Source organism: Salmo salar, chromosome ssa06 (genome assembly GCF_905237065.1).
Source record: "Salmo salar chromosome ssa06, Ssal_v3.1, whole genome shotgun sequence".
Classification (NCBI taxonomy): Eukaryota; Metazoa; Chordata; class Actinopteri; order Salmoniformes; family Salmonidae; genus Salmo; species Salmo salar.
The window spans coordinates 68,677,285-68,692,777 of record NC_059447.1 but is presented as its reverse complement, the minus strand read 5'-3'; the positions used below and the strand labels follow the sequence as shown (position 1 = coordinate 68,692,777).

The 15,493-nt window shown below is 44.0% G+C and overlaps 1 protein-coding gene across 2 annotated transcripts in view; it reads right to left on the bottom strand.

Annotated features, from left to right (window-relative positions):
- Positions 1-15,493, bottom strand: part of LOC106607926 (protein tyrosine phosphatase non-receptor type 14) — a 95,809-nt gene that overhangs the window by 56,244 nt on the left and 24,072 nt on the right. For both annotated transcript variants that reach the window (XM_045720928.1, XM_045720929.1), the window contains exon 3: positions 2,476-2,651. In XM_045720928.1, coding sequence (XP_045576884.1) covers positions 2,476-2,651 — 176 coding nt within the window. The remainder of the gene's footprint in view (positions 1-2,475; positions 2,652-15,493) is intronic.

Here is a 15,493-nt window from a genome sequence, read left to right as displayed (position 1 = left end):
TGACTGGTTTAGGGCCAAATATTATTCTAGTTTGCTCTGGGGTTTTTTTGTAAATTATTTCCAATGTGTCAAGTTATTCTCTTTTTGATTTGTCATTATTTGGTTGGGTCTAATTGTGTTGCTGTCCTGGGGGTGTGGGGTTATTTGGTGTTTTACGTTGTACGCCGTGGATATTTTTGCAGAATATTGCATGCAGAGTCTCAATTTGGTGTTTGTCCCATTTTGTGAATTCTTGGTTGGTGAGCGGACCCTAGACATCACAAGCATAAAGGGCAATGGGATCTACAACTGATTCAAGCATTTTTTGCCAGATCCTAATTGGTATGTCAAATTTTATGTTCCTTTTGATGGCATAGAAGGCCCTTCTTGCCTTGTCTCTCAGGTCGTTCACACACACAAACACTCCTTCTCTGTCTCTCTCTTTCTCTCAATTCAATGATATTTATTGGCATGGGAAACATGTTTACATTGCCAAAGCAAGTGAAATAGATAATCAACAAACCCCACCTCTCTCACACACACACACACACACACACACACACACACACACACACACACACACGCACACACACACACGCACACACACACACGCACACACACACACGCACACACACACACATGCACACACACGCGCGGTGGTGTCCACTTCCACCACTGTCTGACACTGTTTTTCTTAGCTGAAGTTGCTTTGGACAAGATTCTCACACACGCACAAACACACACACAATCCCCCCCTCCCTACCTGCCCTACACACACCTCTTGATGTTTTGATGGTAAGTTGAAAATGGCCTGTGGTGATATAGACCCATCTGTGTCTGACCCCGAGAAATTCTACACAGAGGTCAAGCCCACTACGGCAACATCAGAGGGACCCATTTCACCGACATCACAAGGCTGTCTGCCCCCTGCCAGTTAACCTCCAGGCCTGGCTTTAGAGAGCTCAACAGAACAGAACATCTTTAAAAAGCCATGCAGCTTTTTACATATACAGGAATTTGGTCTAGTTTCCAGTCCAACTCTTCAAAGAGCCACGCAGCTACTGTACTGTACCTAAATCTAGACAAGCTCAATCTGCTCATCCAGAGCCACACACATCGAATGTTATTTCATAATGCCCTCAGGCTGATTCTAAAGCCTTTAGTGAAATGGCTGATACTCTGCTATGCCTCTGTTGCATAAGATTCAATGAAACCACTCAGAGAAAACATTTTTCTCTCAAATAGGGAGCAAACCACTTGCTACTGCAGCAGACAATACGCTAGACAAATTAGATTGTGGTTTCATGTCTCGTAGTAAACAGAGGGAGGAATGTGTGGTGTGTGTGTCAGTATGTGTTCCTATAACTAGGATCTGAGGCCTGTTTTAATAAGCGTTCTCTCTCTGTCTGTCTAGACATTGTTATGATACCCACTGCCTGCCCCGCCACTCCAAACTAACAGTCAGTCCTCTGAAGCAGGCTCAACAACAAGCCTGGGTTATAGAGGAAAAACATCACAATAACACTACTTAACCAGTGTCTAGGGTGTGATACAACACCATCTAATAGAGGGTGTGGTATGATACTGTCCTGTGGCCTGTCATGAGGCATGTGAGGCCTTGGAGCAGGGACAGATAATCAGTATGGTATTGGTATGGTATACATGATAGAGGATAGAGGTAGAGTGTAAGGTATTAAGGTATAGGGTGTAGTGTATGTTACCTGGTGACCTACTCCAGGTGGGACACATTGAGCACATACAAAAAGGTACAGGCCAGGGACAGTGGATGGGTATGGTATGGAGCCATGGCAGAGTGTTTGGTTGAGGGTGTAGGGTTTAGTGTGTAGGGTTTAGGCTGTAGTGTCACCTGGTGACCCAGAGTTCGATACTGCGACCAAAGCAGTCGCATTTGCGGCCGATTGACTTGGCAGTGCGACACATTTTTAATTGGTCTCAAGGACGGCGGTGAAAAATTCTGACCTAGTCACGTTAGATTTTGGTTCACAATTTTATTCAAACGGTAATGTGCAATTGACCAAAAATAAACGGCATGGGAATGCCCCTGTCTGTGTGTGTCAAGGCTCGACATCCGGGCCAGTCAATCATCCCCGTCAGTGGCCGATTTGTACCAGCAAAAAAAGATTGTAATAATGCTATTTTTTATCTAGGCTATATAATTGATCAAAAAACTGATGGATTTCCAAAGCTGTTTGTTATGTTGATTATTTATCACAAGCGCATTGCACACATACAGTATAGCCTAGATAATCTGTGAGGTAGAGAGAGCACACAGATCTCGAACAGCTGGTTGATGCATGGAGCAAAGAACGACAGCGGTAGGAAAGATGTTCCAAGTTATGATATCTACCAGTAGATGCTAAGGCAAGAATGGGTTTAGGTTGTAGCATTCCCTGTTCACCTGCTCAGGCAGGACACGTTGGGGTGAAGGGTTTAGTGTGTAGGATGTAGGGTTTAGGCTGTAGTACATAATGTTACCTGGTGACCTCCTGCTCAAGGCGTGACACATTGGGGACGTAGAACATGACCCCGAAGAAGAGCAGTGGCTCGTTGCCAAACTTATCCAGCTGTTTCTTCAGAGGCTTCTCCAGCTCGACCCAGCGCTGGGACTGGGGCTGGGCCTTCCCCTGGAACCACAGGCCAAAATAATGGGTCTGGGGGGAGAGACAGAGAAAAAAAGTAATGATTACATATTACAGACATACATATTATTATTGCATCTGAAAGAGGGTTTGTTTCCACAGAGATACAACAGCAGCAGCATGTCGAGAAAGGTATGATGGTCCTGCTTGAGATACAGTGCATTTGGGAAAGTATTTTTCATTTTTTTTTTACATTACAGCCTTATTCTAAAATTGATTAAATCGTTTTTTCCTCATCAATCTACACACAATACCCCATAATGACAAAGCAAAATCAGGTTATTACAAATTTTAGCAAATGTATAAAAAAAACTTTAAAAACTTAAATATCACCGTTACGTAAGTATTCAGACCCTTTACTCAGTACTTTGTTGAAGCACCTCTGGCAGTGATTACAGCCTCGAGTCTTCTTGGGTATGACGCTACAATCAATTAAATGTATTTATAAAGCCCTTTTTACATCAGCCAATGTCACAAAGTGCTATACAGAAATCCAGCCTAAAATCCCAAACACCAAGCAATGCAGATGTAGAAGCACGGTGGCTAGGAAAAACTTCCTAGAAAGGCAGGAACCTATGAAGAAACCTAGAGAGGAACCAGGCTCTGAGGGATGGCCAGTCCTCTTCTGGCTGCGCCGGGTTGAGATTATAACAGTACATGGCCAAGATGTTCAAACTTTCATAGTTGACCAGCAGGGTCAAATAATAATAATCGCAGTGGTTGTAGAGTGTGCAACAGGTCAGCACCTCAGGAGTAAATGTCAGCTGGTTTTTCAAAGCCGAGCATTCAGAGTTAAAGACAGCAGGTGCGGTAGAGTGAGAGAGTCGAAAACAGTAGGTCCAGGACAAGGTAGCACGTCCGGTGAACAGGTCAGGGATCCATAGTCGCAGGCAGAACAGTTGAAACTGGAGCAGCAGCACGACCAGGTGGACTGGGGACAGCAAGGAGTCATCAGGCCAGGTAGTCCTGAGGGATAGTCCCAGGGCTCAGATCCTCCGGGAGGGGAGGGAGAGGGAGAGAGAATTAGAGGGAGCATACTTAAATTCACACAGGATACCGGATAAGACAGGAGAAATACTCCAGACATAACAGACTGAACCTACCCCCCGACACATAAACTAGTGCAGCATAAATACTGGAGGCTGAGACATGAGGACCCATGCCAAATCTTTTCAGTCTCCTGAGGGGGAATAGGCTTTTTCCTTGCTCTCTTCACGACTGTCTTGGTGTGCTTGGACCATGATAGTTTGTTGGTGATGTGGACACCAAGGAACTTGTAGCTCAAAACCTGCTCCACTGCAGCCCCGTCGATGAGAATGGGGGCGTGCTCGGTCCTTCTTTTCCTGTAGTCCAGAATCATCTCCTTTGTCTTGGTCCCGTTGAGGTTGTTGTCCTGGCACCACACGGCCAAGTCTCTGACCTCCTCCCTATAGGCTGTCTCATCGTTGTTGGTGATCAGGCCTACCACTGTGTCATCGGCAACCTTGATGATGGTGTTGGAGTCGTGCCTGGCCATGCAGTCATGAGTGAACAGGGAGTACAAGAGGGGACTGAGCACGCACCCCTGAGAGGCCCCGGTGTTGAGGATCAGCGTGGCGGATGTGTTGTTACCTACCCTTACCACCTGGGGGCGGCCCGTCAGGAAGTCCAAGATCCAATTGCAGAGGGAGGTGTTTAGTTCCAGGGTCCTTAGCTTAGTGATGAGCTTTGAGGGTACTATGGTGTTGAATGCTGAGCTGTAGTCAATGAATAGCATTCTCACATAGGTGTTCCTTTTTCCAGGTGTGAAATGGCAGTGTGGAGTGCAATAGGGATTGCATCATCTGTGGATCTGTTGGTGTGGTATGCAAATTGGAGTGGGTCTAGGGTTTCTGGGATACTGGTGTTGATGTGAGCCATGACCAACCTTTCAAAGTATTTCATGGCTACAGACGTGAGTGCTATGGGCCGGTAGTCATTTAAGCAGGTTACCTTAGTGTTCTTGGGCACAGGGACTATGGTGGTCTGCTTGAAACATGTTGGTATTACAAACTCAGACAGGGAGAGGTTGAAAATGTCAGTGAAGACACTTGCCAGTTGGTCAGAGCATGCTCGGAGTACATGTCCTGGTAATCCATCTGGCCCTGCGGCCTTGTGAATGTTGACCTGTTTAAAAGGTCTTACTCACATCAGCTGCAGAGAGCTTGATCACACAGTTGTCCGAAACAGCTGATGCTCTCATGCATGTTTCAGTGTTACTTGCCTTGAAGCAAGCATAGAAGTTATTTAGTTTGTCTGGTAGGCTCGTGTCACTTGGCAGCTCTCGGCTGTGCTTCCCTTTGTAGTTTGTAATAGTTCGCAGGCCCTGCCACACCGACGAGAGCCGGAGCCGGGGTAGTACGATTCGAAGCCAGTATAGTTCGATATCTGTTTATTTTTGATACATTTTCAAAAAAATATAAAAAACTTGTTTTCGCATTGTCAGTTGGGGTATTGTGTGTAGATTGATGAGGAAAACATTATTTTAATCCATTTTAGAATAATGCTGTAACGTAACAAAATGTGGAAAAAGTCAAGGGGTCTGAATACTTTCCAAATGCACTGCATCTGTTGTCTTGGGATGTTGTTGTGATTTGTTGTGGACCATGATAAGTAGAGGCCAGGGGCCTCATTTATAAATATTGCGTAGAAACTATTCTACAATACTACTTAAAAAATCTGAATTTTAAATGTTCATAAAAAATTTAAAAGTGTGATTTATCAAACAATCCTATGCACGTCATGCGCACACCAGTAGGAGGTAAAAGTTAATAAATACCAAATGTTCTCAGCCTCAGTGCTCGTGAACGACCTTGGCTATTTGCATTTCAAAATGCCCCTAATTAACCATATATGGTCAAAACCATCCCTTTAAAGACGGTGGGAATATACAACACTATGCCATGAAATAGCCTACAACGGCGCAACCCAAAAAAGTGTAGAATTACTATTTTTTCGAGACTACATTAGAGGTGCTAGTGTAAGAGATTGAATACAACCACAAGGTTTTATTTGGCTAGCTCAGTTGAGGTCCCCCTCCCCCCCCAAAAAACTAAAAACAGCTACAAAGAGAAGCCCATTAGGACAATTCAAGTTGCTTTAGCAATGGCAAATTTACTTCAAATGAGTAGGCAACACTCAACAATAAGCCATCCATCCTCAATAAGCCATCCATCCTATAGGCCAACATCGCAGTTCTGCAGAATGAACGAACGTGCATTCCACCTGGCCACCACATTGAGCAGTGTTTTTGCGCGTCACATAACCTATCACCAGCACATCAAGAGTGGAAGGCTTTTCTGTTCACATATTTGAACTCGTTTTGGTATGGTGCTTTTATGGCTATGTGTGTGCAGTCTATTGCTCCGTTCGCATTTCTGAACCAATTGGTAAATGGTAAAACAAACATCTTTGTTTTACCATTTATTGATGTGCACTGGAATGGCATGTGTTTTCTCTTTCTAAAGTAGGAATTAAATCCTTGCAAAGATCCTATACGATTGGTTTTGTGAAACAATATCTGATGAGCCAATCTGTGCTTTATGGAAAAAAAGTCCTACTGATCTTTAAAAACGCACTGTGCGAAAATGTCACGACTTCCACCGAAGTCGGCCCCTCTCCTTGTTCAGGCGGCGTTCGACGTCACCGGCTTTCTAGCCATCGCCGCTCCATTTTTCATGTATCCTTTTGTTTTGTCTTGTTCCCTGCACACCTGGTTCTCATTCCCCAATCAATCTACATGTATTTATTCCTCTGTTCCCCATCATGTCTTTGTGTAAGATTGTTTGTGTGATATGTGTTTTTTGTACGCACTAGGCTTGCGTGCTTTTTCTCTCGTGTTATTTCACAAAGCCTGTTTGTATACATTTGATGGTTGTGACTGTTTTTTTTGTGCGCTTTACACTTTGCCTTGTTGGTTGGAGGTTTTTTGGACGCAGTTGCATCCGTCTGTATATTCTCTCCTGCCGAAATAAAGTGTGCGCCTGTACACAATTCTCTGCTCTCCTGCACCTGACTTCAGCACAAGTACGCACACGCCTGACAGAAAAGCATCGTGTGCCAAATCTTCCAACACAGCAAGATCAGCCATCTCTCTTTCTATTTCCATTATCACAGTCTTTTATAGTATTTAAACAAAGTATTCACTTTCACACATGCTTCTTAATTCAACAAATTACTGTACTTTATATTGATTATTTTCGTAACAAATGCACTGACGTGGACAAATTATATCTAGCCTTTCAAGATGTTTCACGAATTCAAAATGGATATACGATTAAATCGAAAAATTATTTCATCATTACTCTCCCAATTTCAACATACATTTCCCCCATGCTTGACAAGCAGCTTCTACCACTTGGCACTGTGCCTACGCATGCTCATGGCAGTGCATACATTTAGGTTCATATTGATACATTTCACACTTTGCATGGAAATGATCCCACACATGGTTTACACACAGATGTGTGTATACACATGGTTAATACATGAGGCCCCAGGAGTGTCTAGTTTGACTTCAGTTGGATTGAGAATAGAATGTTCCAAATCCAACAGTATTTTTATCCTGCTGTTGTAATAAAAAAAATACCTCTATGTGTGTCTGTCTGTGTGTGTGTGTGTCTGTGTGTGTATGTGTGTGTTCAGCACACCTGTTTCTAAAGGCCAGGACCAGGTGCAAAGTCAATTATTTGTTATGTGTGTCAGAGTGTGACCTTAAAGTAATTGTATGTGTGGAGTGTGTATGTGTCACTTGGAATCCTCAACTTTGCTGTATCGCTTTAGGTGATACACACACACACACACACACACACACACACACACACACACACACACACACTTCACACGGAACACACAAGTCCATCCACTTCCACACAGCCTATGATTAAAACTTTGAATTGAATTAAATTACATTTCAGATCCACGCAAAAGTATGTGGACACACCTTCAAATAAGTGGATTTGCCTATTTTAGCCACACCTGTTGCTGACAGGAGTATAAAAATCGAGCACACAACCATGCAATCTCCATAAGTAAAACATTGGCAGTAGAATGGCCTAACTGAAGATCTCAGTGACTTTCAACGTGGCACCGTCATAGGATGCCACCTTTCCAACAAGTCAGTTCGTAAAATTTGGCTCAGCCGTTAGGAGCAACAATGGCTCATCCGCAAAGTGGAAGGGTACACAAGCTCACAAAACGGGACTGCTGAGTGCTGAAGCGCGTAAAAATCGTATGTCCTCGCTTGCAACACTCACTACTGAGTTTCAAACTGCCTCTGGAAGCAACTTCAGCACAAGAACTGTTCGTCGGGAGCTTCGAGAAATGGGTTTCCATGGTCGAGCAGCTGGACCAAGCCTAAGATCAACATGCGGAATGCCAAGCGTCGGCTGGTGTGGTGTAAAGCTCGCAGCCATTGGAATCTGGAGCAAACGTGTTCTCTGGAGTGATGAATCACGCTTCACCATCTGGCAGTTCGATGGACGAACCTGGGATTGGCAAATGCCAGGAGAACGCTAACTGCCCCAATGCATAGTGCCAACTGTAAAGTTTGGTGGAGGAGGTATAATCGTCTGGGGCTGTTTTCCATGGTTTAGGCTAGGCACCTTAGCTCCAGTGAAGGGATATTTTAACGCTACAGCATAAAATAACATTCTAGGCAGTTCTGTGCTTACAACTTTGTGGCAACCGTTTGGGAAAGGCCCTTTCCTGTTTCAGCATGCGCTCCTGCACAAAGTGAGGTCCATACAGAAACTGTTTGTCGAGTTCGGTGTGGCAGAACTTGAATGGCCTGCACAGAGCCCTGACCTCAACCCCATCAAACACCTCTGGGATGAATTGGAATGCTGACTGCGAGCCAGGCCTAATCGCCCAACATAAGTGCCCAACCTCGCTAATGATTTTGTGGCTGAATGGAAGCAAGTCCCTGCAGCAATGTTCCAACATCTAGTGGAAAGCCTTCCCAGAAGAGTGGCGGCTTTTATAGCAGCAAAGGTGGGACCAACTCCATATTAATGCCCATGAATTGGAATGAGATGTTCAATGAGTAGGTCCACATACTTTTGGTAATGTAGTGTACATACAGTTGAAGTCGGAGGTTTACATACACCTTAGCCAAATACATTTAAACTCAGTTTTTCACAATTCCTGACATTTAATCCTAGTATAAATTCCCTGTCTTAGGTCAGTTAGGATCACCACTTTATTTTAAGAATATGAAATGTCAAAATAATAGTAGAGAGAATTATTTATTTCGGCTTTTATTTCTTTCATCACATTCCCAGTGGGTCAGAAGTTTACATACACTCAATTAGTATTTGGTAGCATTGCCTTTAAATTGTTTAACTTGGGTCAAACGTTTAACGTAGCCTTCCACAAGCTACCTACAATAAGTTGGGTGAATTTTGGCCCATTCCTCCTGACAGAGCTGGTGTAACTGAGTCAGGTTTGGAGGCCTTCTTGCTCGCACACACTTTTTCAGTTCTTCGCACAAATGTTCCATAAGATTGAGGTCAGGGCTTTGTGATGGCCACTCCAATACCTTGACTTTGTTGTCCTTAAGCCATTTTACCACAACTTTGGAAGTATGCTTGGTGTCATTCTCCATTTGGAAGACCCATTTGCGACCAAGCTTTAACTTCCTGACTGATGTCTTGAGATGTTGCTTCAATATATCCACATAATTTTCCTCCCTCATGATGCCATCTATTTTGTGAAGTGCACCAGCCCCTCCTGCAGCAAAGCACCCCCACAACATGATGCTGCCACCCCCGTGCTTCACGGTTGGGATGGTGTTCTTCGGCTTGCAAGCCTCCCCCTTTTTCCTCCAAACATAACAACAGTCATTATGGCCAAGCAGTACCCTTTTTGTTTCATCTAACCAGAGGACATTCCTCCAAAAAGTACGATCTTTGTCCGCATGTGCAGTTGCAAACTGTAGTCTGGCTTTTTTATGGTGGTTTTGGAGCAGTGGCTTCTTCCTTGCTGAGCGGCCTTTCAGGTTATGTCGATATAGGACTCGTTTTACTGTGGATATAGATACTTTTGTAGCAGTATCCTCCACCATCTTCACAAGGTCCTTTGCTGTTGTTCTGGGATTGATTTGCACTTTTTGCACCAAAGTACATTCATCTCTAGAAGACAGAATGCGTCTCCTTCCTGAGCGGTATGACGGCTGCGTGGTCCCATGGTGTTTATACTTGCGTACTATTGTTTGTACAGATGAACGTGGTACCTTCAGGCGTTTGGAAATTGCTCCCAAGGATGAACCAGACTTGTGGAGGTCTACAATTCTTTTCTGAGGTCTGTGCTGATATCTTTTGATTTTCCCATGATGTCAAGCAGAGGCACCGAGTTTGAAGGTAGGCCTTGAAATACATCCACAGGTACACCTCCAATTGACTCAAATGATGTCAATTAGCCTATCAGAAGCATCATTTTCTGGAATTTTCCAAGCTGTTTAAAGGCACAGTCAACTTAGTGTATGTAAACTTCTGACCCACTGGAATTGTGATACAGGGAATTAAAAGCGAAATAATTGTTGGAAAAATTACTTGTGTCATGCACAAAACTATAGTTTGTTAACAAGAAATCTGTGGAGTGGTTGAAAAACGAGTTTTAATGACTCCAACCTAAGTGTATGTAAACTTCCGACTTGAACTGTACATACACACAGTCTCAGACACCCATCAATCACACACTCCTGGCGCTGTCAGGATGAGCTGTGGTGAAAGACGAGACACATCAGCAATGAAAGGAGAGAGAAAGAGAGCGAAAGAGAGAAAGATAGTTATTTTTTACCATAGTCTGGCCTGTCATGTAGGTGTACTGTTTGGGTAGGTGGGGAAGAGAGGGGGTTAGATAGAGGTAGGGGGGTAAATGGAGGGGAAAGGGGGTTAGACAGAGGCCGAAACGGGGGTGTAACTGTACCTTGTATTTATGACATATTTGATGCCTGGGAAATATCACAACATTGTGTGAGTACGCACTACATTGCCTCTCCCACATACACGCATGCACAACGCACGCATTCACACTTACGCACACACACAAGTACACACAGGTTCACACAGGCATACACATACACATTGATCTGTGTTTACAACAGTGAACAAACAAACACACACATACTAAACACTGCAGACCAAGCCCAAGTCTGTCTTAAATGGGTTTGAAGCTTTAACAAGCATTGTTAACTCTGAACTAGGCTGTAATGAGGACAATCTCCATATAGGCCAGAACAGTCAAACAGGATGAGGAGGGGGAGAGGGTGAGGGAGATGGAGGAGAGAGTGAGAGAAAAAAATTAGATAGTGTGAAAAGGAGCAAAGGAGGAGAGAGGAGAGAGAGAGAAAAGTTTGAGGTCAAAGAAAAGGAATACAAAAGAGAGTGAGAAAAGGAGGGAGGAAGGAGAGAACAAGAAAGGACGGGAATGACGAGCTCAGTCTCTAAACCAGCAGATATTTATCATCGAATGACGAGGAGGAGGTGAGAGTTAGAGAGAGGGGGATGGAAGGGGGTAGTGGGACTGGGGACGGGTATCTCTTTCTCCTGCAGTGAATGGAGGACAGAGGGATGCTATGCTTCGTTAGAGAAAGACAAGAGCCCCTATGGAGAGACAGAGCAGAGGGCAGAGAAAAATACACAGGGCCTGCAGAGAGACACGTGGCAGAGATACACACACACACACACACACACACACACACACACACACACACACACACACACACACACACACACACACACACACACACACACACACACACTCCTCTGTCTCTGTAAAACACACACACACAACACCTACAGATTGTATTCACACCCCTTGACTTTGTCCACATTTTGTTGTGTTACAGCCTGAATTTAAAATTGATTAAATTGAGATTTTGTGTCACTAGCCTACACAAAATACCCCATAATGTCAAAGTGGAAATACGTTTTTACACATTTATACAAATTAATAAAACATGAAAAGCTGAAATGTCTTGAGTCAATAAGTATTCAACCCCTTTATTATGGCAAGCCTAAATAAGTTCAGGAGTAAAAATGTGCTTAACAAGTTGCATGGACTCTGTGTGCAATAATAGTGGTTAACATGATTTTTGAATGACTACCTCATCTCTGTACCCCACGCATACAATTATATGTCGAGCAGTGAATTTTCAAACACAGACTCAACCTCAAAGACCAGGTAGGTTTTCCAATGCCTCGCAAAGAAGTGCACCTATTGGTAGATAGGTAAAAAAAGCAGACATTGAATATCCCTTTGAGCATAGTGAAGTTATTAATTACACTTTGGATGGTGTATCAATACACCCTGTCACTACACAGATACAGGAGTCCTTCCTAACTCAGTTGCCGGAGAGGAAGGAAACCGCTCAGGGATTTCACCATGGTGACTTTAAAACTGTTAGAGTTTAATGGCTGTGATATGAGAATACTGAGGATGGATCAACAACATTGTAGTTACTCCACAATACTAACGTAAATGACAGAGTGGAAAGAAAGAGGCCTGTACAGAATAAAAATATTCCAAAACATGGATCCTGCTTGCAATAAGGCACTAAAGTAAAACTGAAAATAATGTGGCCAAGGAATAGGGAGTTTTGGGGGGGATACAAATAAACAGAATACAGCTATAAGCACAGGCAACTTGTTGGTTCAGTCTGCTTTCCAACAGACACTGGGAGACGAATGTACCTTTCAGCAGGACAGTAACCTAAAACACTAGCTGAAATCTACACTGGAGTTGCTTACCAAGATGACATTGAATGTTCCTGAGTGGCTTTATGGCACTGATCAAAAATCAATTTAACAGGGCTTGAATTTCTTTTTTAAGAACAATGGACAAATGTTGTACAATCCAGGTGTGCAAAGCTCTTAGAGACTTACCCAGAAAGACTCACAGTTGTAATCACTAGCAAAGGTAATTCTAACATGTATTGACTCAGGGGTGTGAATACTTATGTAAATGAGACATTTCTGTATTTCATTTATTTATTTATTTTATTTCACCTTTATTTAACCAGGCAGGCTAGTTGAGAACAAGTTCTCATTTGCAACTGTGACCTGGCCAAGATAAAGCATAGCAATTCAACACATACAACACAGAGTTACACATGGAATAACCAAAACATACAGTCAATAATACAGTAGAACAAAAGAAAACAAAAAGTCTATATACAGTGAGTGCAAATGAGGTAAGATAAGGGAGTTAAGGCAATAAATAGGCCATGGTGGTGAAGTAATTACAATATAGCAATTAAACACTGGAATGGTAGGATGTGCAGAAGATGAATGTGCAAGTAGAGATAGTGGGGTGCAAAGGAGCAAGATAAATAAATAAATACAGTATGGGGATGAGGTAGGTAGATAGATGGGCTGTTTACAGATGGGCTATGTACAGGTGCAGTGATCTGTGAGCTGCTCTGACAGCTGGTGCTTAAAGCTAGTGAGGGAGATATGAGTCTCCAGCTTCAGAGATTTTTGCAGTTTCGTTCCAGTCATTGGCAGCAGAGAACTGGAAGGAAAGACGACCAAAGGAGGAATTGGCTTTGGGGGTGACCAGTGAGATATACCTGCTGGAGCGCGTGCAACGAGTGGATGCTGCTATTGTGACCAGTGAGCTGAGATAAGGCGGGGCTTTACCTAGCAGAGACTTGTAGATGACCTGTAGCCAGTGGGTTTGGCGACGAGTATGACGCGAGGGCAAACCAACGAGAGCGTACAGGTCGCAATGGTGGGTAGTGTATGGGGCTTTGGTGACAAAACGGATGGCACTGTGATAGACTGCATCCACCTTCTTGAGTAGAGTGTTGGAAGCTATTTTATAGATGACATCACCGAAGTCGAGGATCGGTAGGATGGTCAGTTTTACGAGGGTATGTTTGGCAGCATGAGTGAAGGATGCTTTGTTGCGATATAGTAAGCCAATTCTAGATTTAATTACGGATTGGAGATGCTTAATGTTAGTCTGGAAGGAGAGTTTACAGTCTAACCAGACACCTAGGTATTTGTAGTTGTCCACGTATTCTAAGGCAGAACCGTCCAGAGTAGTGATGCTGGACTGGCGAGCAGGTGCGGGCAGTGATCGATTGAATAGCATGCATTTAGTTTTACTTGCGTTTAAGACCAGTTGGAGGCCACGGAAGGAGAGTTGTATGGCATTGAAGCTCGTCTGGAGGTTAGTTAACACAGTGTCCAAAGAGGGGCCAGCAGTATACAGAATGGTGTCGTCTGCGTAGAGGTGGATCAGAGAATCACCAGCAGCAAGAGCGACATCATTGATGTATACAGAGAAGAGAGTCGGCTCGAGAATTGAACCCTGTGGCACCCCCATAGAGACTGCCAGAGGTCCGGACAACAGGCCCTCCGATTTGACACACTGAACTCTATCAGAGAAGTAGTTGGTAAACCAGGCGAGGCAATCATTTGAGAAACCAAGGCTGTCGAGTCTGCCAATAAGAATATGGTGATTGACAGAGTCGAAAGCCTTGGCCAGGTCGATGAATACGGCTGCACAGTAATGTCTCTTATCGGCGGTTATGATGTCGTTTAGGACCTTGAGCGTGGCTGAGGTTCACCCATGACCAGCTCTGAAACCAGATTGCATAGCGGAGAAGGTACGGTGGGATTCGAAATGGTCGGTAATCTGTTTGTTAACTTGGCTTTCGAGACGTTAGAAAGACAGGGTAGGATAGATATAGGTCTGTAGCAGTTTGGGTCTAGAGTGTCACCACCTTTGAAGAGGGGGATGACCGCGGCAGCTTTCCAATCTTTGGGAATCTCAGACGATATGAAAGAGAGGTTGAACAGGCTAATAATAGGGGTTGCAACAATTTCGGCAGATAATTTTAGAAAGAGAGGGTCCAGATTGTCTAGCCCGGCTGATTTGTAGGGGTCCAGATTTTGCAGCTCTTTCAGAACATCAGCTATCTGGATTTGGGTGAAGGAGAAATGGTGGGGGCTTTGGCGGGTTGCTGTGGAGGGTGCCGGGCAGTTGACCAGGGTAGGGGTAGCCAGGTGGAAAGCATGGCCAGCCGTAGAGAAATGCTTATTGAAATTCTCAATTATAGTGGATTTATCGGTGGTAACAGTGTTTCCTAGCCTCAGAGCAGTGGGCAGCTGGGAAGAGGTGCTCTTATTCTCCATGGACTTTACAGTGTCCCAGAACTTTTTTGAGTTTGTACTACAGGATGCAAATTTCTGTTTGAAAAAGCTAGCCTTAGCTTTCCTAACTGCCTGTGTATATTTGTTCCTAACTTCCCTGAAAAGTTGCATATCACGGGGGCTATTCAATGCTAATGCACAACGCCACAGGATGTTTTTGTGCTGGTCAAGGGCAGACAGGTCTGAAGTGAACCAAGGACTATATCTATTCCTAGTTCTACATTTTTTGAATGGGGCATGCTTATTTAAGATGGTGAGGAAGGCACTTTTAAAGAATAGCCAGGCATCATCTACTGACGGGATGAGGTCAATGTCATTCCAGGATACCCTGGCCAGGTCGATTAGAAAGGCCGGCTCGCTGAAGTGTTTTAGGGAGCATTTGACAGTGATGAGGGGTGGTCGTTTGGTCACAGACCCATTACGGATGCAGGCAATGAGGCAGTGATCGCTGAGATCTTGATTGAAAACAGCAGAGGTGTATTTGGAGAGCGAGTTAGTTAGGATGATATCTATGAGGGTGCCCGTATTTACGGATTTGGGGTTGTACCTGGTAGGTTCATTGATAATTTGTGTGAGTTTGAGGGCATCAAGCTTAGATTGTAGGATGGCATGTTAAGCATGTCCCAGTTTAGGTCACCTAGTAGCACGAGCTCAGAAGATAGATGGGTGGCAATC